General features: G+C 40.7%; 1 protein-coding gene across 2 annotated transcripts in view; it reads left to right on the plus strand.

Moving 5' to 3' along the window:
* Positions 1 to 25,137, plus strand: part of SZT2 (SZT2 subunit of KICSTOR complex) — a 3,556,133-nt gene that overhangs the window by 3,204,695 nt on the left and 326,301 nt on the right. For both annotated transcript variants that reach the window (XM_044085412.1, XM_044085413.1), the window contains one exon: positions 15,205 to 15,418. In XM_044085412.1, the coding sequence (XP_043941347.1) occupies positions 15,205 to 15,418 (214 nt within the window). The remainder of the gene's footprint in view (positions 1 to 15,204; positions 15,419 to 25,137) is intronic.

A 25,137-nucleotide genomic window follows, 5' to 3' on the forward strand; every position in this document is an offset into this window, starting at 1 on the left:
TTAACAAATATAAAATAAAATAAATAAGTAAATAAAAAATAGAGTGGTGCACAGCAATGGTTATTCCACTCCACAAAGGTGGAGCCACAACAGACCCCAGAAACTATCGCCTGACTAGCTTGGTCTGCAAGGCTATAGAGTGCATCATCATGGAACTCATTAACAGAGGCATTGGGAACCTCCAAACACTGGACCCTACCCAGTTCGGCTTTGTTAAGGGCAGATCATGCCTCCTAAACCTGGTGGACTTCTTTGAGAACAGTTATCAAGGCTATAGACGAGGGAAAGGTGGTACACACAGCATACCTAGACCTCGCAAAGGCCTTCAATACCATTCCCCATTCTGGTATTATAGACAAGCTCACCAGCCTGAACATAAACCCCTATGTCACAAGATGGGTTGCCAATTGGCTCATGGACAGAACCCACATGGTGAGAGTTGCAGGAGGTAGGTCTGACTCTAAACCGGTTACAAGTGGCATTCCCCAGGGCTCAGTCCTAGGACCCCTCCTGTTCGGCATATACTTCTCAGAGGTACAGACAAGCACAGGAGGACTATGGCTGATGACTGCAAGCTAGTGGCTATAATTGACTCACCGGCTGACACACACATCCTCCAAAATTTATAAACTCAAATGCCCTGGAACAACTGGTCAACACTCCCACCAGAGGTGACAACATATTGGACCTGGTCATCACCAACATGGGTGACTGGTGTTCCACACCAGTCAACCCCTCACTGGTTAGATCTGACCATAAACAAATCACTTTGAATAACCACATTCCGCCCCCACCCCTGGACAAGGAAACCACCGTGAAATCCAAAAGGGTCTCACTGAGATGGATACCTGGTGTCAAAATCATGGCCTCAAGCTAAATGCCAAAAAGTGCATAGTTATTCCCTTTGGAAATAACAAAGTACCTACAAACTACCACATAGGTGGTAATCCCCTAAATATGGAAAACTTAAGGGATCTGGGGACCCAAGTAGATAGTAATCTCTCTTTTGATAATCACATTGCCAATGTGGTTAGAAAATCCTTCTATGTGGCTCACCTAATCACAAAAGGGTTTGCATCCAGATCAAAAGAGGTCATTGTGCCCCTCTACACATCACTCATCAGACCCATCATAGAGTATAACGTCCCATTTGGGGTGTACCTTACAAGACACCTGCAACAGCTGGAAAGACCACAGTAGTACCTCACCAAGAGGATCACTGGCCTCAAACAGATGCCCTATGCAGCTCGACTGAAGAAACTCCAGCTGTACTCGGTCACATACTGCCTGCTCAGAGGTGATCTCTGCCTGACATACAAGGCCATGTCCAACCCAGAATTGATGAACAGGCTCCACCTAAAGAAAACCTTATCCCTCGAGACACACGCTCTAGGGATCTAAATCTCACCACAACAATAAATAGGACGTACTGGTGGGATAGATTCCTGTTCCAGAGACTTCCCATGCTTTGGAACAAGATTCCAATCTACATTAGGCAGAGCTCCTCGCTAGCACTCTTCAAGATAAACCTTGACGAGTGGATGGGAAACAGAAAATTTACCCCGGGGATCACTTCAGTGGCTCTTCTGGACAGAGGCACAGGGAACTAATCTAAGGGGGAGGCGAAAGCCAACACATTCTGGCTAGGCTTATAAATGCCTTCGAGCAGATAGTCTAGTACCTACCTATGAACCTATAAGAAGTAGGTGTGGAAAATATATGTATTGTTTAATTTTAATCCAGCCTATTCCAGGTAAACAATATAAACATGGCCGTAAAAGTGCATTTAAGAACAGCAAGTACCCACCCCAACACACTAATACTGATTAGATCAAACGAAATCCTAGTTAAGGAAGCTACTACCTATCTATTTGCAACCCACATTCCAAAATCAGATATTAAGAAAAGCATAACATACATATAAAAAGACTGACTTTTGACTAAAATCGCTTTCAGCTAACTAATGCAATAAAACCTACATCAGGTCTGTGACGGACTAGTAAAAAGAGCTAACTAGATAGATACAAGGAAAAACACACATAGCTATCTAACTAGAACACTATAAATATAAATGTATATCTGTGTAATAATGTCTAATAAGCATGCATCCATATGTAATGGTGCATAAAAACTAAGTTATTTATGCCATGCTGTGCCATCGAGAAACATGCGCACCACGTAGTCTGCAATGAGATTAGAACCCCCACCTATCTAGTCTTACACATTGTAGATCATAGTGTTTGTCACAGGTGCCACACCTTAAGCCCTTACAGCTCAGAGAAAATGTCAGTGCTGTGCAGTGGAGAAAAAAAATTGTCATGACAGTTTTCTTGGTTACAGCCACCCAAAAAAGTTTATACAATGAAAACCAGTAGAAAAACCATACAAAAATACAGAAAACCATGGATGTAGTAAACTAGTAATGTATAAAATTGTGCATGAGTGTGCACCAGTATGCTAAATGGGGGAATTGTACCAAAACTTTATGGTGATAATGGCATGAAAAAATGTGTGTTTTGAATCTACTATTTAAATCTCTGGTGTGATGCAACAGTGTACTAAATCTAATCAAATCAAACTTGAGGTTAAAGTAACTAAACATATACAGATTTATACACATTCTACACATAATTTTTTATTACTTTTTTTTTAGTATGTTTGGTACCTTTGGTACATAAAAATATTTCTTCACAAATTCTCTAAAAAAACCTTTACATTTTGTGTGGCAGCTTATGTAAATTCAACACACTCTTAATAGAGCAGTAGTATTTAAGTCTTGGTTTTCTGAATGTATTTCATTTCAGCTGCAAGCATAATTATTTTTTCTCCAAAACACCATTGACTTCCCCTTCAAGGTCGTCCTTCTCCACGCAGTCCAGAATGATAAATTTAAAACCTGAATGTCTGAGGTATTCCAGTAAGTGTTTGGATAAGGTGTTCCTTTGGCATTTACATCTGATGTCAGAAAGATGACCTGAAATCCTCCTTTTCAGTTTATTCATAGTCTTACCCACATAAAATGCAGGGCAGTCATTAGACTTGGCCCTGTATACATCTTTTTCAGTGCTACTGTTACCACGCCCTGTGTGCATTTTTTTCATTGTTACAGTTACCACTTGCTGAAGATTTCACCATCTTTTTAAGATAGGGGCACTTAAATGAATCACAATCCATCAAGTACTCACAGAGAGTGAGTTGGGTCGCCCACAGATTTTAGTGCTCATGTCATCCTAGTGTTCCTTGCTTTTCTTTTTTATATGCCAAATAATCTTGCTCAGGTTTAAATTACTTTTGACAGGATTATATTGGAAGGCAGTCTGCTTATTCTGAGTTGAATAAAATCCTAGTAAATTATGGTAACTCTGGTCACTATTTTACATTGGAAAGCTTATGTGGATGTTGCAGGAATTGGCTTTTATCCAAAACATCAGTGTGCAGATATCCCAGGTCTTCAAACAGATCTGGCTGTTAAAGGCCATTTGCCCTTCATGTATTATTTGTTGCCAGTGGTACGGATTTAAAACCCATTTATTCGACAAAAGGGGTGTAGACTACAAGACTGTAATTCCTGTTTGTAAAATATAAGTGACATTCATCATTGTGAATATACTGTGAACTGAATTGGCAGAGCTATCAAATAATTTCGCCAGGAAGTTGGTATAGCCTTAAAACCATAAGGTGATTATGTATACCTTGTGTAGCAGTTATTTTTTAGATAGAGTAGTTAGGGAACAGCAAAATGTGAGTGCTGTAAAGTGTGAAAATAGATCATTGTCACGTCGGACAAAAGAATGTAGACTGAAAGGAAATCAAGCTGTAGGCATGACCAAGGATAATATGGTAGCAACTTCCTGTGCACTTAAGACTCGGTCCATTGAAACCAGAGATGGCCTAGTGGTGGTTGCGAGTATAAATCATACAACAAAGCAATTCAGTCCATCCCCAGATGACCTCAAAGTCCAGCTTGAATTAGAGAGACTAGAGCTGGAGATGAAATTACTAGAGGTCAAGACATCTGAGAGAATTAACAGTTTGAGGAAGAGGAGAAGGAGTAGAAGCACTAGCATCAGAGAGAATTTCTTATATTGATCCTAAAACACATTAGACTTAAGAATGAAGTCCCAGTCCATTGTGATAGTACTAAATTGTTTTCTTAGTGTAAGGAATTGTTGACATTTATAATTTTATTTGGGTATTTTACCATGCATGTAATCAGCATCCAAGTGACTAGAGGTCGTGGGTGAGGTTTTTAACCCCTATACCCATGGGTAAGAAATGCATACGTTAATATGACTCTGGTAAAGATAAAATATTTATTTATTTATTTTACATTTGTTTACCAGGAAGGTCTGACTGAGATAGTAGCTCATTTTCAGCGGTGGCCCTGGGGAGAAAAACTTCAAAAACAAAAAGAGAAAATGAGAAAAATAAAAATGTAATAGATTCTGACAGTATAAACTTTAGATAAGTATAATAAGTTGCATGCATAGTAATATATAGAATATAAAAGGAAAACAATAAACAGCAAAATATTGTACATGATTGTACATAGGTTTGAAAATAGCATTATAAGTTATTTGCTTCAGTGAATTAGTAGAGAAATTGACTATTAATAATAGCAGTACATTTATGTGCAGAATAATTAATGTGTGATTTCTAAATGTTAGGCTCAAGAAAGGAATACATTCCATGAACTATGTTAAAATGTCTTAAATTTACTCTTGAAGCTTCTAGGAAAAAGCTTTGAGGATTAATGAGAAAATGAGAGGACAGTACGTCAGTGATTCATTGCAGAATTAAGCACTTTAATAGGTGGGTAAGTATTCATTAAGTTGCTACTTCCAAAGTGTTGCAGATCTTATAATAAGGAAGCAAGCAATTCATACTATGAGTGAGGATATGACAATGCTCAGCAAATTATGAGTGTAACACTTCTGATAACATGAACAAAGACAATGAGTTATGTCTACTTAGCAGGTGACAACTGCATGTGAAGAGGGTGCCCATTATAAGGAAACCTATGGGAATAGTTATAGCCTTCACGTGCAGCTGAAGTACACATTGGGGTCTTGCAGTAAATGTTTCCAGTTTAGCCTAATGGGCCATGTACATTCTAAGTGTCCATATCAATGGGATGCAGAACAAAAGTCACATGAGGGAAGTAACAGTTGATAGCACCATGGTAGTGGTGGTTTTGTCATGAACCGCAACTGCTCCACATTATCACAGGGTTCTATACCCTATCCTGATAGAGGGTAAGGAAAGCAGAATGATACTGCCTCAGACTTGAGTATTGTTAAGTCTGCAGTTGAAAGAGGAGAACAATCCTTGCCTGGACTGTCCACTTTTGTTAGGACCATGGAAGAGACACCTTTTAGGGAGGCATTGGTCTGGTGTCATTTGAGTTGGGAAGGAAGAGTCAGAATGGCTCATATAATTTCCTTTTTCTACCAGAGATAAGCAGTCTGCAACTAACTGTTACAAGAAAGACAACAGAAACATGACTTTCACTATTACATATTAACAAGGAAATCTTCTGTTCTAAAAGACTAGGATGGAGTCAGAGTAGCCTAGAAATTGCTGGAAAAATCTGTTTTTTTTTAGTAAACTACCAGTACAAGTCACTCTTTTTAGGATTCTTTGATTCTCCTAAGTCATACTATATAGGAGGTGCTGCTATGTACATCTGATTCAGGAACTGAAGACATGAATAGACTGCCAGATGTATCTAGACATTCTGTTGCAAAGTTGGAACTCCAGTAGCCAGCACTGGTGAATAAAGGGATAAACCCTTGAGTGCAACCCAATTTGACTAGCAGCTGAAGCACTTGATGGCAATGGCAGGGCAGATGATTGAGCCCATCTGAGGAGAGGAGAGCAGAGCAGAGCCAGCCACACACACTGCAACCATCTCTTGGAGGAGGGGCAGCTTGTGAGTGGAAGTTAGGTTCACCATGCTCCCTTTTGTGGTAGTATTCATAGGAAATGTGTATAATTGCACATTCACAAGAAGAGGACATTGTGTAATACTTCATGATGAAGTTTCCATGTCTGCCCACCCAGGGGAAGGGGTTAGGCTGTCTAATTGTTGTCATTGATGAGATGCCAGTGAAAGCGCAAAGCGCCGTCATGGTTGCCTCTGTGATGCCTCACCCAAGACAATTCTCACCTCAGTTCTGGGTAGAATCCCAGTTGCAGAGGGGGAATGAATGGGTATTATCTCACCAAGGGGAGACCCAATGATCAGTGGGCAAGAATCATGTAGAAGAGGGGAAAAAAAAGACTGGAACCTTGATAAGGTTATATATTGAAGAGTTCTAATGATGCCTTCATTTTCTGAGTCTGTAGTGGGCTCATTATTTCTTGAGGCAAGCTGTTTCAGTTTTAGCCTAATATTACTGCTAGTCTGAGTGAAAGTGACAAAACCAGTGACTGTGTTAAATCAAATGACTGTAAATAACAAATGCTGTGGTGGTGTAGAGGGATAAACCCCTGACTTTGACCCAGGAGATCCAGATTTATTTAGTGGCTCCAGCAACTGATGGAGCAACATGAAGGGATGGACATGCCTATCCCAGGGTAGAGCAGTATGTGGGTGTCTCTTTGTGACGATCCTTGGTAGAGGCTGGGGATATTGGCAGAAGAGACTGGGGCAGTACTGATGAAGGCAAGGGGGGTTTTAAGTATTCTGCATATGGTGGATTAAACACCGGTCCTCTCAGATACCTGGATGGCCTGTAGTCTGATATATATGTGTGTGCTGCATGCAATGTTTAATGTATTAATCATGTGACTCACATAATTAATGTTAGGTAGTTTTCAATCTCTTTAAGTAAATGCACTAGGGTATGCAACTGATTTAAAGTAAAGGGAGAACATTTTTTTTGAAAGGTTAGGGAAACTTATGTAAACCCTTATGCTGTCCACTGGATTGTAAACTATCCAACAGATTCCAAATAATGAAAGTTATGATACCCTCTCTGAAAATAAAATTGTTACTAATGAGGTACCACCCTTTCCTATTTGGCATTTATTTTGCAGACTTCCAAGCCAATATCCCTGAAGTGTGGTTGAACAAGTTTGCTGCTGTTATCTTCCCATCCACTGATACTAATCTAATCCAAAAAAGACCAGGAATATACACATACCTGGTGTACTGAAAGTGGTCTTTAGTTAAATGATAAACAAACATAGCATAGTTGAGTTTGATAAAAAAAAATTCCCACATGATATGCTCTAAGTGTACTGCTCTTCAAACACATACTGTCACAAGAGATCCGGATACTTATATGAACAGCTCTCTTTCTGTCAACCATCATGTTTTCACCATACTCAGGAAGTTCTTGGGTCTGGCCCAGTTCATTTTCAGGGGAATATCTTCAAGGTCCAGATTATTTATTTTATCAAGGTATTCTTCCCTTAGCTGACCCATCATTGAATATGATGGCCCCTTTGCAGTCTACAAATCAAGCATATTAATCAGCTGGAAAGGCCCCAATTATTCTTAACCAAAGAAAAGAATTAAAAGCCGTAAGTCCTTCAACTGTCCCGATAGATTAGCACAACTGTCATAGGTTTATAGGTAAGTACTACGCTAGTTGCCCTTACAGGCCATTTTAAGCCTAGATAAATTCCTTTTCAAAGATGAGACTCAAACCCTGTAACTTGTGACTGTGAGGTAAACACCTTAACCTTTATGCAGCAAAAAGTGGAACAAAAGTTCTGGGAGAAACTTAGCACACAATAATAATAAAAAAGCAAGAAGTAGTTTATTGGTAGGTAAGGGCTTTCCCGGTGATCCACATTGCTTCTTCAGACTTCAAAACACATCACCAAGACTTCATTTATACACTCTAATAGTCAGTAATCATCCTATCTTATTGTTGGTTTCGTTTGTGGAACACTCACTGCTTGGGGACTGGTTTGTCTTTTTGTTATTTCACCTTAACCTTTATACTAACCCCAACCCCTCCTGTCCTTATAATCAGTATTGTATCAGCTGCTATGAGGTGACCTGTGTCTCATTTTTCAAGCCATGAAAGACAAGTCCTATTTCTTTGTGAAAACAGCGGCACTACAGACATCCATACTAGGGGCTTAAAGTTACAAGTATACAAGACTCACTGAAGGGATAGGTTTCTTACACAACTTTCCCAGTCTATAGAGTATGTTACCACTACAGGCCAAACAAAATACTACTTTGTCTGTCTTTAAGGCGAGTCTTGATAATTTGATGGGCAGAAACAAATTTACACTAGAGTTATTTATGACCCTGCCTGATTTGAGAGGTGGACGCTGTTATGTACTCCTAAAAGTTGAGAAGAACTTTTACGTGTCTATTTAAAAAAAAATATATATATATAAATATATATATATATATATCTTGCATTTGCCACTTTTTTAAATACCCGAAGTAGAACATTGTTTTAAGGCAGTACTAGATTTTGAAGGACACACCATACCACCAACTAATGCAAGGGACCCAACTTCAAGTTTTTGCCAAAAATCAAGTCTCACTTTTGCAAATTTGGAGTTTCTCTTGTTTCAAAGTAATTTATGCAGCGGTTAGTGGAAACTTAGAGAATATATTTTTGCCTCTGGAAATCTCAGGATAGTTGCCATTTTTCATGTTTTTTTTTTTTTGCAGGACATGGCTGTGAAAATAGAGACTGTTTTTGCGTAAAGTCGGACAGGTGGTAGCCCCTAATAGGGCAAGGCCTATTATGGTCCATGTGATTGCTTGCCTAGTGTTGTTGCTGTGGGATGTCACATACAACAGTATGTCTGTAGAGAAAGTGAGAGATACAGAAAAAATGTAGGTTTTGTAGTACAGAACTAAAAACAGTTGCGCACATCTTGTTGGTTGTGATATCCTCGTGGCATAGGCTCTGTATACTAAAAGGCGAATTGTAGCATGAATGTTAACATTTGGTTCTGTGAAAACATTGTAACATACTGGTAGATGAGAAGCATTGGAGACATGAACCACAAAGAATTACTGAAAATGAAGTAGTGCTGATCCCACAGGATCACTCAGTACAGAAAAAAACTGAAGCAAGAAAACCTGATCTAATCAAAGAAAAAAATGACAAAAATATTGTTAATCTTATAAATAGGTATACCTAGCAGTAACAGTGCACTATGTACGTATAGAGAAAAAGTCATAAAATAACAGAATATGCAAGAGAAAACTTGAGCAACCTGGAATAAAGTCACTCATATAGTTCCAATAGTAGTATGAGCAGCAAGACTAATAAAAAAAAATATTTTTTTCAGGCATGCTTAGATATTTTACTGATACAGGTAACTCTTTATGAACTGCAGAAGAGACAGTTCTGGGTGCATTTCAGGTGCTGTGAAAAGTACTCTTGGTTAACATCAAAGACTGAAAGAATACTAATCTCATGAACTTTAAGTGTATCCTGCTTTAGGAATGGTGTCCATTCCTGTTAAGCTTTAGATACCCTAAACATTTGGAGGAATTAAACAAGGGAGAAAGGGTATGCGAATAAGGTTTATATTTCTATAAGAAAATTCAGATAAAGTGGTTGTGGGTTATGTAACTTGAGGGTAAGTTAGAGAGCTATATATGCAAAACTGTGCAGGTGTCAAATCTGCTTGACCTTGTTTTAGTAGCTCTTGGATTCTCATAATTTCTACATATTAGTGCACGGATTTTCTTCTGTCATCCTCCTGTGCTAGAAAGGCCGCCCTATCCAACTTTAGCTATTTGAGTTCATCTAAGTAAGAGAGGTATATACTTGTGAAATGTGCTTGACCCTCCTTAGTCACCCCCAAATTCCCATAGCTCCTACTTAGTACCTCCCAGATTACCATTTGCCATCCTTCTGTGTTTAAAAGAAAAAACACACCTTGAATCCTCCAGCGAGCTCAAACATGAAACAGCAGCTGTAGTGTTAAATGCTGGAGATATACAAGCAGAACAAAAAGCTGAACGAACTGTGTGACACTGCACTGCTTTCACCATAAATTAAGCAAAATTTATTCACAAAGTACAAAATCTTAGTGCTTTCACCTTGCTAAAGAAGGCATCATCAGAGATAAAAGAAATAGCTTTAATAGAGGCTTATATAACTTTGAAAAACCACGTGAACCGACCTGGAATGCAGTTGCAGTTAACTGGCCTTCCACTTAAAGCAACAGTGTAACAAAACAGTGTTAAAAGACAATAATCGATCCTACAACAGTGAAAAACAGTAAAAAATTTTTTATATGCAAATGTATGTATGTATAAAATATGTGTACTTCTACAAATTAAAACTTAAGTTGTTAAAAATTGTTTATAACTTTTCTGCTGTCCTTTTTACAATACAGTTGATAGCTAATTTAGCAATCAGTCCTGGTTTCTTTGTGCCATCTAACTGTAGCTGCCACTGAAACTGTTTTTCCTCCAGAACTAAATCGGTGTTCCAACCCGATTTTGTAGTGGAAACTTTGGCAGTAATAAAAAATAAGAATCTTTTGTAATTTTTACATAAAAGGGTATGTCTGTATATTGCATTCATAGGCTTTTGTTTCCTAATATCATAATCATGCTCGTATATTCTATCCTTGTGCATTCTGTTAGTTTTTCCTGTCTAGAAGGCTAGGCAAGATGTGCAGGAAGCTAGACGCTCTACCATTCTGGTGGTACAGTTATATGTTTCTGGACATGTTAATGTTTTTTCATAATTTTCTACTGTAACATAAGGACCATCATTTATGTATTTACAGTATTTAAAAAATGTGTGTGTGTATATATATATATATATATATATATATATATATATATATATATATATATATATAGTGGGTGTATATATTTAAGATTAAGATTTTTGCCTGTACTGAATGTTATCTTTAGTTGTATTTCAGAAGCGAAAAACATTGTTCCACATTTCATTCATCATTCTTTTTAACATTGGGGCCAGGTGGTTGTATTGAATTAACAGCACCCATTTTGTTGTCACTGTTGCACTTGGTTTCAACTTGTAGAACTTTCCCCTGAGTAGTGGTGATGTTTAGTATAGGTATAAATTTTGTGTGCCGATGTAGAAGTATTTCTTTTTCCAATGAGTCTGCTAATGAATCTGGGTATCCTCTTTCCGAAAACATATAGCATAGTCTGTCCAGTCCTATAGTAAATGTTGCCTCAGCTGAATGTACTCTTGAAAGGTACAACATCTGATCTTTGACTAAGTTTCTTTTCTGATAAAAAGGATGATTACTATCATAGTGGAGCAGTGAATTTGAATAAGTCTCTTTACTGTAAATATTCCACACATTTTTCTCAGTGTAGTCTTTGGATGTTGTAATATCTAAGTAGTTTATGGAACTGACTCCCATGGATGAGGTGAATTTAAGAAAAGTAGTTGAATTGTTCAACTCATCTAAAAGCTTTTCAAAACTAGAAACATCTTCTTATCATAAAATAAGAATGTTGTCCAAAAATCTGAAGTATCTAAATATTTTGTTAGAGAAAGGTGAACAAAACAATGTGCTGTGCTCCCATTCAGCCAAAACTAAATGCGTAGAGAGGCACTCTTTCTCTCAATCTTTAACTATTAAGAATTCCCACTAAGTCAAAGAGGGTATATACTTGTAAACTGTGCTTTGTCAACTTGTTATTCCCATTTCTCATTTGGCAGGAAGTTTGTAAGATCAGGTGATACTGTAAGAATGTTCTTGTTTACTGAAGATGCTGCTCAGAACTATGGTACTGTATCTGAAACACCTTCAGTTTTATGCTATTTTTGCCTGTCCTCAGTTTCCCTGTGGCAGTTAAACCCCATCCACTATTGATTCATCTTATTCCCTACTTTCTAGTGTCCAAAAATACTAGGTAGCAGGAGACAGAGATTGCAGGCCATCATCCTTTGGGAAGTCTGTCTAACTACTGCTTGTGCTGCTAGGTGCCGTACAATGCCTACTTCATGTAGCTGCTTCAGGAGTGTACATTTCCACATACCCATTATGTCAGGCTGTTCTTCTTAGCAAGCTAATGTCTCTGTGTCCTGCCTTCTGTTTCTTCCATGGTGCTTAGCATATCCCTTTAGATTATGCCACACGTATCGCTTCTTTAATGGAACTTGTACCAAACCCTCTGCCAGGCTGTGAGCTTGCAGTAGTGCAATGGCTGCTCACTGCCACTCCTCTCTAGCTAGCTCCTGGAGTGCCTTGGCTACTATCCAATCCAGTTCATTTGAGCGGTAGTCAGGGCTTTACCATTCTGTGCTGTAAAGTTGGCCTTGCATCACCGTAAATGCAAAATGTGGCAGGCAGACTAAGCAGATCCTGAGCAGACCTGCCTGAGTGGCAGCTCAAGGCAGTGGTGTTTCAGATGTGGGGAATTCCTCAAATAAATCTGTTCACCTCCTTTCAAAACGGATAACTGGAGAATTCTGTTCTAGACATCCTTGCAGCCATGTTTGGAGGACAGATGGATTCTCATTCCCTTAAACAGGATTGCTCCTGTATATGTTTCCACTGATTAACAAGGTATTTCTAAAGATTATCTCCTATCTGTAAATAGGACCTGCCAGAGAGACAGGTATGTATCCAGGAGACTACCCATTCTCTGAAACAGGCTCCCCAGCCATTTGAAGCAGTGTTCCTCCCTACCCAGTTCAAGTGTAACTTGGACAGTTGGATGGGGAGCGGGAAATTCCCTCACTGGTTTGGCACCTGTGTCTCAAATGAATATGTGCATCCTTGCTTCCACTTACCAAGGGTACAAGAACTTGTCAGAGATTTGGGATGCAAAGCTAGGCTTAAAAAGGCCCCAGTGGTTGTTAGCCTATTACACACCTATGAAATCTGTAAGAGTCAGAAAGAAATGCCCATTGAGGTGACCTCCTATTGGCCCAGGCAGTCTTGCTTCTCCCTTCTAAATGATGTTGGCCAAGGCAATTACCACATACTTCCTCATACTCTGGCTTTGCTCACACAGTCTCAGGGGTGACTGGTGTGCTCCAAATTGAAGGAACTACAACTAACTGCCTAGCTGATTCAGTCTTGACTCTGTTTATGTACATGTTTCATGAGGATGTACAGAAGGTGTTAAAGGAGTCCAGAAAATCTGCTATTAGAAAATCTTATGTTTACAAATGGATGATGTGTTCTAAGTGGTGCCTAAACAGGAACAGTGTGTCCCTTGAGGTTAGCATCCCTCTGGTCTTGAAATATTTGTGTTTATTTTTTCAGGATGGCTTTTTGTATGCATCCCCTAAAGTGCATTTAGCTGCCATTTCTGCTTGCCTGACAATGGACCCCCCCCCCATATTCTCCTGTTTTGGTAAGACAGATCATAAAAGGAGTATTGCATATGAGACCACCTTGCAAGCAGATTCCTCCTTCATGGGATCTCAATTATGTCTGGAAAAATTGACCTTCCCACCTTTCAAACATGCCACTCGGGCTGAATGATGCTCTTAATGTGGAAAACTTTTCTGCTTATTGCTCTGACATCTGCATGGCAAGTCTCTGAACTGCATGCTCTCATAGTGGACAACCTTACCATATTTTCCACAGCTATAGAGTTGTGTTGCACTAACCCTTCTTTCCTGGTGAAAGTGGATTCAGAATTCACTCTATGTATTACCTTCCATGTGTTCTTCCCAGTACCTATGAATGGAACAAGGATACTTCATACCTTGGATGTGCATCAGCAGCTCAGGTACTACCTGGACAGAATGAAACCCTTCAGGAAGGCTAAAAGGCTTTTTTTTTATTTTCTACACAGGGGCAAAGAAGGGTCAGCCTGTCTCTAAGCAAACCGTTACACACCGATTGTCCTCTGGTATTGTTTTTGTTACACTCATCATGGCACAGTGAATCTAGGCAAGGTAAAGGCCCATTCTACCAGGGCCTTTTCCTCTTCCGTGGCGTATTGGAAAGGAGTGGACTCCCAAAGTATTTTAGAGGCAGCAACTTCGTCCTCTGTCTATACCTTTATGAAACACTACAAGCTGGATGCCTTTTCTAGAGCCAGAGCAAGCTTCACTAGGACCCAGGCCTCCTGAACCCTTAGCATTCCTCCTCTCAAGTTGTATAAGCTTTGGGAATCTACCTGAATGCCAGTAAGGCAGTATATTAGTTGAACAATTGCCACACACAGGGCAGTAGATGCAGATGTTCATAGACCATTCTAGTTTACTGCCAGTACCAGTCTTCTTTTTTGATGTACATAGTTTATTGTTTGGGTTGCCCTGTGCTGCTTATCTGCCTTTATAGGTGTGTGTGTGTGTGTGTGTGTGTGTGTGTGTGTGTGTGTGTGTGTGTGTGTGTGTGTGTGTGTGTGTGTGTGTGTGTGTAAGTGTAACAGTAGGTGATGCAAAGCTGTAGTTTCCATCTTCTATTCATGCTGGACCCTAGAAAGAAACTGAAAGGGTCCTGTCTGTGGATGTGTAAAGCAATCCCTGTACTGCCAGGTGATTGGTCCCTTACATCCACAGACAGGCAATGGGAGGGACTCTTGGCCAAATTTCAGTAAGACTGTGTGTTGTACAAACAGCTACTGTTACAGGTAAGTAGGACTTAGTCATCTGTACTTTTGAGTCCCTTCATTGTAGAATTAAATTAATTACAGAAGCTGTCATTACACACAGTGGCTACATTTAAACCTGTTGAAGGATGTAAAAATTGATAAAATGAAATTCCAGCTAAATTATAGGATTTCAAGTTTGAGTGAGTTTCTGTACTCTCTGAGCAGCCATTCTGCATTTCAAATTGCTTTGTAATTTCAAATTGCTTTGTAACGCTTGCTGCTAAGTCTCTGCAAGGAATGTACAATTTATTGCATATTTGGTTGCATACATCTCTGCTGTGGAGCTTGGTGGTATGCACTGAGCTAGTTTTGTATCATGTATGTTTTACATACTATACCGCTGTATTACAGTTCTCTTGGTAAACAATGTATAACTTTATAGATTTTCAGGATTAGTTGTATTTTGTGAAAGTGTGCATGGAGCTAGAGAAAAATGTTTTTTTTTTCACTGCTGTTTATCTTTCTTTATTAATATAGCAAAAGCATCTGTTTCCCTAAGCCAAACATAATGATGCCATTGCTTTCTGCATTTCTGCATCCCACCTACCTGTTTTTTAATGTCATTAAGTACTTCATAGTGTTATGGGAAGGGCCTGCTTTCAATCTAGAACAGATTTATCCAAAAACTGCGTATAACTACGAATCTTCGTATCCAACAGCTTTCCATGTTATTCACAGAAGAATGTGATAAGGTGCGAGACTTGATGCATGTCCATTCATTTAGCTATGATTTCCACCTTCGTGTGGTACACCAGTATCTCGTTGGCTGTCACATGTCCCTTCGCCAAGGCTACAATCTTACCAGCTTCTTGGAAGATTTCATTGCCTACCATCCTGATATACCAAAATTTGGCAGGAATCATGTATTTCAAGGTAAGCAAATTTAATTTCTTGTAGATATCATTGTTTGAATGAATTTTAATTGTGTTTTGCTTGTCAATTAATTTACCTTTCTTTGTTGTGTTAAGTAGGCATTACAGTATCCCTTTAAATACTTGCCACTTCAAAGACCAAGACTTATTTTTAATCCTCATGAGATATACAAGGATCATTGTACCTGAAATGAGTTTGTCTCAGATGCATTTTGATGAAGGGAAACTTTTATTTACTGATGAAACCAGTACTGCCTAAAGTCCAACTCTGAGTTAAAGAACAGTTGCATTTTACTGTGATTGGCTGTTACAGATACAACATTACCACACTGACTCTGTTAAACATATGTTGCTCTGGTACATTTGTAACTATTATGTGACCTTTACTGGACAAAGACCCTGCAGTTTGCACAGTTACAAAAAAAAAAAAAAAAAAAAAAAACAGTGAGCTGTTAGTGGAGTGGGCGTAAGTAATATTGGTAGTGAAAGAAAATAACTACTGTAATTAAATTTGGTGAATAGTGTTTTTGTCCATTAGTACATAAGCTGTATGGCCCACCGACCAAACTTCCCATTTTGTCTTACATTGTATTGTATCTCCTTTACTTTGCTATGTTTATGCTTTCACAATTTATACATACCTACTGTACAGATGACAGTTGACATGCCTGTATTAAGCTGTGGGTCTTGAATGCTTAGTCATTTAACCTCATGTTCCCAGACCAAGTTGCTTTAAGACCTTATTCTTTAAAGACTTACCTAAAGTGTGCGTTTATATTTAAGCAACAAAATTGAGGAGTTTCAGATAGATACAAGAGGGGAAGACCTTAGGAAGGCAGACCTCATAGAAGTGACAGAGACCTGGACAATTACTGAAAGGGATTAGGATAAGGAGACCCTAGGATATGATTTGTTCAGTCAGGCGAAAAGGAAAGATAAAGGAGGAGAACAGCCGTTTACATAAAGCAGAGCACAAACTGTGAGGGACTCGAGGATGGAGGAGCAGAGAAGGCAAGAAAGGAATATCAAAGATCTTTGAAATTTAATAGCCTTACAGGTGGAGTGGAGAAGAAAGATGGAAACTTATGGTGAGATGATAATTTGACCATCAGATGCTGAAACAGAGAATAAAAAACAGATTAAAGAATGGATAAGGTCTTAGAGCAAGAAAAGCTAGATTGTTATGATGGGAAATTTTCCCAGAATCCGACTCATGCATCCCTGCATCCAGATCATGTGTGAGAGTTATAGACTAGGAGCTTAATATTCATTGTGCAGCTGCGCAGCAAATTGGCACACACGGGGTATTGGTGATTAATCTTTGCATGTTGCACTGCAGTGCAATGAGAGAAAGTGTTCTGAGGAGAATATGTACCAATGACAGTATAATGATGTACAGCTGAAGGCAGGTAAGGAATGAGACCATAATGGCATGCATATTTATACGATTCAGACAAATGTGGAGTAAATTGCACAGCAGTTTGCAGCAGACTACAGAAGCCTGAAGGATATTAAAAACATAGGAGTTGCAGACAGCAAAAATGCTTTGGATTATAACAGCAGCAGTCATGTGCTAGGTAGTCGCACCACTGTTTACCATCACTTGTGAGGAGGTATCACAGAACAATGAAAACATCACCTGCAGCAGGTAACATTTAATAATTTCAGTGGCAAAAAGATTGTTGGGCAGTGCTCTGTAGACTGAGTTTGGTTGAAGTGTCACTTGTACAGAATCTACAGGAATGAGTGGCCTTCCTCTTCAGGTGGAGATGTAACCATATGTAGTACTTAGTGTTTAGGCTACAAGGACCTTTCAAAGATCAGGAGAATACACATTACATATTTCTCAGGCTTCTGCCTGTAAAATACTGAACAAGTTCCTTTTTCTTAACAGGTCATTTAACATAATCTGCAAATAAAGCCACTTTTCTTTATTACCATATCAAATATATCCTTTTCTTTTTGAGTCCCTTATTTTCTTTGCCAGTGGCTGTAAATGTAAAGTAAATAAAGAAGAAAAAAGGATACCCTTGTCTGGTTTTTGTGTTCAAACACAGCTTATTTGAGAGGAACCCTCTCACTTTAATTCTTGCCTCTAGTCCTTCATTTATCCTTCTAATTAACCTTATTATTGTATCAGGGAGTGCAAATGCTTCCAGTGCCGTACTCATAGAATCCCAGCTTATTCTGTCAAGTGCTTTCTCTGCATCAAGACCCAGCAACAACAGAGGTATTTTCTTACATTCTGTTTCCCTCTGGATCATCATTGTTCTGTCAAATGTTTGCCACCCCTCTACAAAACCACACTGATCCGTATTTATTAATTTTGGCAACAGCTTTACTATTCTTTTAGTTTATTTAGACATAAAGACTTTATAATTGTGGTTTAAAATTGAACTGGATCTATATGACAAGCTAGATATCTAGCTTGTCATACAGGCCCTAAGTTTGACATCAACCCCTATATCACTAGGTGGGTTGCAAACTGGCTCACAGATAGAACCCACAGTGTGAAAGTAGCTGACACCAAGTCAGATTGTCGACCAGTCACGAGTGGAGTCCCACAGGGTTCAATCTTCAGTCCTCTCCTGTTTGTTATCTACTTTTCTGAAGTCCAGGCCCACACAAAGTACTCTGGCTGACAAAGTTCGCAGACGATTGCAAGTTGGGAGCTATTATTAACTCCCCAAGTGATGTTGACATCCTAAAGAAAGGACTCACTGAGACAAACGACTGGTGTCAGAACCTTGGCCTTAAGCTAAATGCCAAAAAATGTGTCATCATCCCCTTTGGGAAAAACCCAGTTCCCATGAATTACCACATCGATGGTAGTCCACTGAACACAGAAGGTGTTATAAGAGATCTGGGAACACAGGTTGGCAGCAACCCCTCTTTTGACTATCACATTGCCACTGTGGTCAGAAAGTCCTTCTATGTGGCACATCTCATTACTAAGGGTTTTGCATCCAGGAAGAAAAAGAGGTCATTGTCTGCCTCTACTTTTCCCTCATTAGGCCAGTCATCAAGTACAATGGCCCATTTGGCATGTACCTCACCAGACACCTGCAACAACTGGAGAGTCTGCAAAAGTACTTCACAAAAGGATCCTAGGTCTTAAACACTTGTCCTATATGGACAGACTCAAAAATCTCCAACTGTTCTCTGTCTCATATCGCCTACCTAGAGGCGATCTCTGCTTGACTTACAAAGCCATGTCTGACCCTGCTCTGTTAGAAATGCTACGTCTAAAGAAATCTCAATCCCTCTGTACCACATGCTCCGGAGACCTCATCCTCATTACCACAATCAGCAGAATGTGCTGGAGGGACAGGTTCATAACCCAGAGACTGCCCATGCTATGGAATTGACTTCCCATACATGTCAAGCAAAGCCACCTCACTGGCCCTCTTCAAGAGAAATCTTGATGAGTGGATGGGAAATAATTCACCCTGGGGATCACTCCACTGGCTCTACTCGACAGAGGCACTGGGAACTAAGGTTGGGTGTTAACCGGGAAAGTCCAACTTAGAACCAAGCCAGTTTTCAGCAGAGGCCCGGGGAGAAATGCTTCAGTTACATGTCTTTTATACTGTGATAGGAAACCGGAGCATCCAGAGGAAACCCATACGAATGCAGGGAGGACATGCAGACTCTGCACAGAAGGCACCCCAGCCAAGAATCGAATCAGAGAACCTCTTGCTCTGAGACGACAATGCTACCGCTGCACCAGTGCGGCATCCTAATCATAAGGCCTTCTTCACATATGTCTGCATTCTCAAAGGAAGCACCCAGATCTGTTCAGAACTGGTGGTCAAGGACACCACATATACAAATGCCATAGATATAGCAAACTTGCTGGCTGACAGATTCAGCAAAAACTTCACCCCTCTGCGCCCCCCATCAGTAAATTAGGACATTTCCAATACCTGCACCCTTCTCCTTATATGTAGGGAACATGTCATCAGTGCTCTCTCAAAGGCAAAAAATACAGCCTCCATGGGACCCGATAACATCCCAGGCTGCATCCTACATGAACTCAGGCAGGAACCTGCAGCACCATTAGGCACCCTATTCAACCAAAGCCTGAGTACTGGCTTTGTCCCAGCTGAGTGGAGGACAGCCACTGTCATTTCTTTGCACAAAGGTAGAGCATCCACCGATGTGGAAAATTATTGACCCATCAGCCTAACTAGCCTGATCTGCAAGGCCATGAAACAGATTATCATGGACCTCATTAACAAGGACACTGGTAACCTCCAAACACTCGATTTCACACAATTTGGCTTTGTCAGGGGGAGGTCATGACTGTTAAATTTGGTCAACTTCTTTGAGACAGTCACCAAAGCCATAGATGAGGAGAAGACAGTGCACACTGCCTACCTTAACCTAGTCAAAGCCTTTGACACTTTTCACTACTCAGGCATAATAGATAAACTCTCACAACTAGGCATCAATCTGTATGTTACTTGATGGCTAGCTAACTGGCTCACTGATAGAACCCACCCTGTCAAAATAGGGCAAGCTAACTCAAGCAGTAGACCCGTAATGAGTGATTTTACCCAGGGTTTGGTCTTGGGGCCTCTGTTATTTGGGATATACTTTTCTGAGGTGCAGGCCAAAACCAGTGGCCTATGGCTGACCCATGTTTGCAGATGACTGTCATCAGTTCCCCTAGTGATGTGGACATCCATCAAGAGAGTCTCACCCAAAAAAATAACTGGTGCCAGAAACATGGCCTCAAGCTGAATACCAAAAAATGCATCATCATCCCCTTTGGGGAGAGTGACGTCCCCACAAATTATCACATTGATAACAATGTCCTAAGCACACAATCAGTTGTGAGGGATTTGGGCACCCAGGTTGATAGCAACCTGACTTTTGACCACCAATTTGCTTCTGTTGTACGGAAAGCTTTCTACATGGCACACCTCATAAGTAAGGGTATCTCATCCAGGGACAAGGAGGTCATAACATCCCTGTACTCTTCCCTTATAAGGCCCAGTATTGAGTATAGTGACCTGTTCGGCATGTACCTCGCAAAGCACATGCAGCAGCTGGTGAGATCACAGAGGTTCCTCACCAATTGAGTCCAGGGCCTCAAAAATCTACCATACACACACAGGCTAAAAGCCCTATCCCTCTACTCAGTTTCATACAGACGCCTCAGAAGTGACCTTTGTCTGGCATACAGGGCGATCTCAGACCCCACATTGATGGGACTGCTGCATATCTGCAAGTCATGCTCCACTCAAGTAACCAGCACGCGCAGCCTCAACCTGGTCTGTGACATCAATAGGACTTGTTAGCAGGACAGATTTGTGTCCCAGAGACTCCCCCATCTGTGGAATCGACTCCCTCTCCATGTCAAGCAGAGTACCATTTTACCCCCTTTTAAGCTCAGTCTGGATAACTGGATGGGAAACAGAAAATACATCCATGGGATTCCACCTGTGTCCCTGCTAGACAGGGGTATTGGGTACTGACTTGTCTAAACATGGGCAAAACTCTTGGCTAGGTTTATAAGGGCCTAAGGGCCAGTAGCCTAGTAACTTCCTATGATCCTATTAAGCTCCATAGTAGCAGTTTTCGGTGAAATAAAAATACATGCCATTGCAATCCTATTCCCATACCAATAGCCCCTTACTACCATATTTGTCTCTTTTTTTTCCTCATCTGTCACTAATGGAGCCCCTGTAGCAATTAGTATAATTACCCCTTTTGCTCTGTCCCTGATATTCTTATGACTATCCTTTCTGAAATCTTCTGTTTGTCAAAGTCACATGCTCACTTCTTTCTAAAGGTGTCTCCTACAACATTGTTCACTTTCTCCATTTTTTAATATAATTCGGTATTCTTTCCTTTTTATCTATACCTGTACAACAGCATGGCCGTCATGATAAAAAGCTTTTGTTCCCATCTATTATATACAACAGTTTTTTGACTGTGTATTTCCAGCTTTTGTGTTACTAATGTTTGGCAGGCTGGTCTTTTGCACAGTTGTTTATTCTCATCTTCATTTGAACCAGTGTCACATTTTTCAAGACTTTTTGTTTTAATGAAAACCTCCAGACAAAAAAAAACTAAATACAAAACACCCCATCCCCTGTTAACTTGGAACATACACACAAAACTTTATACATCTTCAAAACATGAAGTTTAACCCATTCAGAAGGGAACAATTACCCCAAATTGATGGCTGCACCTACAGGTGTCATCTAACCGAATACTTGCTCATGCTAAAGTGTATGCTACAATTTGTGCTCCCACTTACACTGATTGCTGTCTATGTTCTTTCCTTATCTGTCTTTCCCTTCCAGATGTGAAAACAGCTTGTATACTTTCAGAAAACGTTAACTTTTAGCTGTAAGAAAAATGCACTGGCTATCTTTAAATAAAACTAAAGTGTACACTGTTATATTAACTCCATTAAAGTATTAAGACTGCTAGGGAGGTTGTTACCTCTTATTCACTTCTCATAATTTCAGACTTAATTTTTTCAGTGAACTGCTTGCCACTGTACCTTTACATTTTGCATTTCCCTCAGCAAAGAATACTCAGCATTCTCAACATTAACTCCTTTCACCTGCAGGCAAATTGTATCCATGAAAATGTACTCAACAATGAGTCTTTTTTTAAATTTCTTGCCCTCATCTGTAGACATTTTAACTCCACTGAACATTTGCCAGTGGAAATTAAATAAGCTAATATCTTTGAGTTGTAAGAAGCTTAGCATTTTCATGTTTTTCATCATTTTGTCTTATATTTAAAGTCTACATGATTACAGAAACGCATGTTGACAGCTTACACGAAATGTAGTAATCTAGACAACCACTCTTGTAAAATAAAAAGAAAATATCCAAATTCTTCGTATACTATAATCAGGGCACTTTTACACCGCACCCCACCCAGGTGCCCAGGATGACAGCATATGAAAATTAAGTTTGCTTTTGTCTAGCCGTTTTTCTCTTGCTATACTGTAAAAAACAATATTTCTTATAACTAAAAAAGCACTTGTTAACTTTAATATCTTTAACACATGCAACAGTCACTGAAAAGACTCCTCTCACATTTAAAATACATCTGGCTGCAAAGAACAGTTTTACTGTATATAACATCCAGTTTATATCATGAAATGTTTTATACTAATAAGAAAAAAATGATGTTATGTAGTCCAATCTCGCCTGCTTTCTTACCCGTGGTTTCGGCTCCGACTCGGCCATACGTTTAGCTCGAAGTCTTTCTATTGGCTGGGCTAAGATTGTATCCCATGCTGCACTTCTCTCTATTCTCAGATCTCATTTGCCGCTCGTGTAGCTCGGACGTGGTCTCGCTCTTGGCTGTGGCTAAGTACTTTTTCTTCTTTATAACAGGGAAGTATTTTGCAAAAAAAAAAAAAAGCTATTTTCATAGCTATTTGTGTGTTTCTTGACTGTGTTGTAGAAAAGTTGTGCTTTTCTCTTATAGCGTATTCTTGTGGTATCCCACTAGCTGTTTCTAACGGGCTAGGCCCATTTTAGTTAGAGGACCTAGTCTGTCCCCTAACTTTTTCCCTTGGGCTAAAACCGTTGAAATTAGAGGAATTAGTCCTCCCCCTTGTACTTGTGTCTAAGGACCGTTTTAGTTAGAGGTCTTTGTGGTGTACTGTTTGTTTGTCTTGTTCTCGCGCTTGTGGCTGTTTGACCGTTGGTCTAGTTTGAGTTAGTTACTTGGTGTTTGTGGTAACTATGTCTAAAGATACTAAGGAGCATAAGCCCTCAGGCTTTAAGAAGTGCTCCAAGTGCAGTTATAAGTTGTCCATCAATGATGGAAACTCTGTTTGTGTCTACTGTCTGGGAGCGATTCACCTCCAGGAATCATGTAGTTTTTGTCATGCCGTTAGCCCGCGTGTTCTTCAAGAAAGGAAGAACAAATTGATTTTGAAGGGACTTCTGAAACCCTCCTTCGAGGAGGGTTTGGAGAGTGCTTCCAGCTTTAAGGCTTCTCCATCAAAAGCTAAGTCTTCCAAGGCTAAAAAGCGATCCCCGGCTCCATCAGTATCCTTGGAGCCGCCGGAGAAAATAGAAAAATCTTCAATGACATCCTCAGCTCCATTGTCCTCAGGGCTGCAGGAAGTGTCAGTGGTTATGGAACCTGCTTCGGCTCCAATTTTCTTGGAGCCTGTTCACAGCCAGTCGCCTAGCATTAGGCCGGTATCTCCTCCTCACAGGTCTCCTTCAGAGAGGAGGTCTCGATCTCCTTCCCTATCCTCCAAATCCTCCAGGACCTTATCGGATGTTGACGTCGATAGAGTGGTGCAGAGACTCCTTCAGTCACCGGTACTGGCAAAATTGTTTTCGGCTCCGACTGAGTTGGCCCCTCAACCTACATCAATACTTACTCCTCCGAGCGCATCTCAGCTTTTGGAGCCGGAGTGCTCAGCTCCATGTGATGTCCCTAGGTCTGTTCCGACAGCCCCTCCTGGCTTATCAATTCTGACGTCAGCTCCGACCCCGTTGGCGCCGTCCACAGGGTTCAGGACTCAGGATTCATTGGTCGGACCCAAGGGAGAGGCTTCGGGACACCTCTCGGCTCCTAGCCTCCCTCTCGGTGCTTCAGCGCGGGGAAGCCTGACTCCTGTCTCGGCTTCGGAGGCTGGTCGCTCTTCAGACCCGGGAGGACCAGCTTTCGAGGCCATGCGGAGTGTACTGGCCAGGTTGTCAAGTGGCATCATACGGTTCGGTCACTGTCCCCTACAGCACCGGTGCAGGTCTCTGATCGCAATCTGTCTCTGGACAGCGGAGCCCCAAGGCCTCAGGGTATCCCCACGAGTGGTCCCCATATTTCTGAGGGCCCCTCAGAGTTTTTGCCTGAGGAGCCACCCAGAAAGAAAACGTGCAAGAGGAAGCACATAGATTCCCAGGATGAGTCTCTCACGTCAGACACCGACCTCAAGGAATCGGAGGGGTCCCCTAAGTCATCCTCTGAGGATGTTTCTTTCTCTGACATCCTAGAGATTTTGAAGCAAAGAGGTGACTGGCCATCCAAAGCCCCCTCCGAAGAGGAGTCTGTTTTCCTGAAGGCCTTTGGTGCTCAGCCCTCTGCCTCCTGGGTGTCTCCACCCTTCGATGAGCTTCTGGATCTGGTTTGTCGAAGGGTGTGCGAAACCAGTCCCCAGGAGACCCAATAAATTTTTGTCTGTCCCTCCTGATAAGGAATTTCTATCCAAGGGAGTCCCTGTGGATGCCATGGTTGTGGCAGCAGCCACCCAGAAGGAATTAGCTGAGACTTCTTCCACCATCCATCCCCCTAACAAGGAGTCTAGGACTATGGACCAGTATGGGAAGCGTACGTTTTCTTCAGCAGTGTTTACTTTGTAGTTACTGAATTACTTATCACACTTTACACGGCTTCAGAGATATCTCCTAAAGGAGCTTAGAGATGCTCTAACGAGTAAGGTTCCTGAGGCAGTGGCTCAGAAGGTCAATGCTCAGATGTCTACCCTCAGTTCTGTTGCAAACTCCTCCATGAGGCTGATCTCCCACGCAGCCGAGGGAGCGAGTAGGGCAGCAAGTTCAGGAGTCGCTCTTGAGAGTCAGGCCTGGATGCGCCTTTGTCATTTCGCAGAGGCCTTCAAGTCTTCATTCACCGACGCCCCATTTGATGGCTCCTCTTTGTTCAGAACCAACGTGAAAGACACTCTCACTACGTGCGAGCAAGAGGGAAAACTCTGTCTGCCATAGG

The sequence above is a fragment of the Protopterus annectens genome, chromosome 10.part0 (genome assembly GCF_019279795.1).
Source record: "Protopterus annectens isolate FY-2018-M chromosome 10.part0, PAN1.0, whole genome shotgun sequence".
Taxonomy (NCBI): domain Eukaryota; kingdom Metazoa; phylum Chordata; order Ceratodontiformes; family Protopteridae; genus Protopterus; species Protopterus annectens.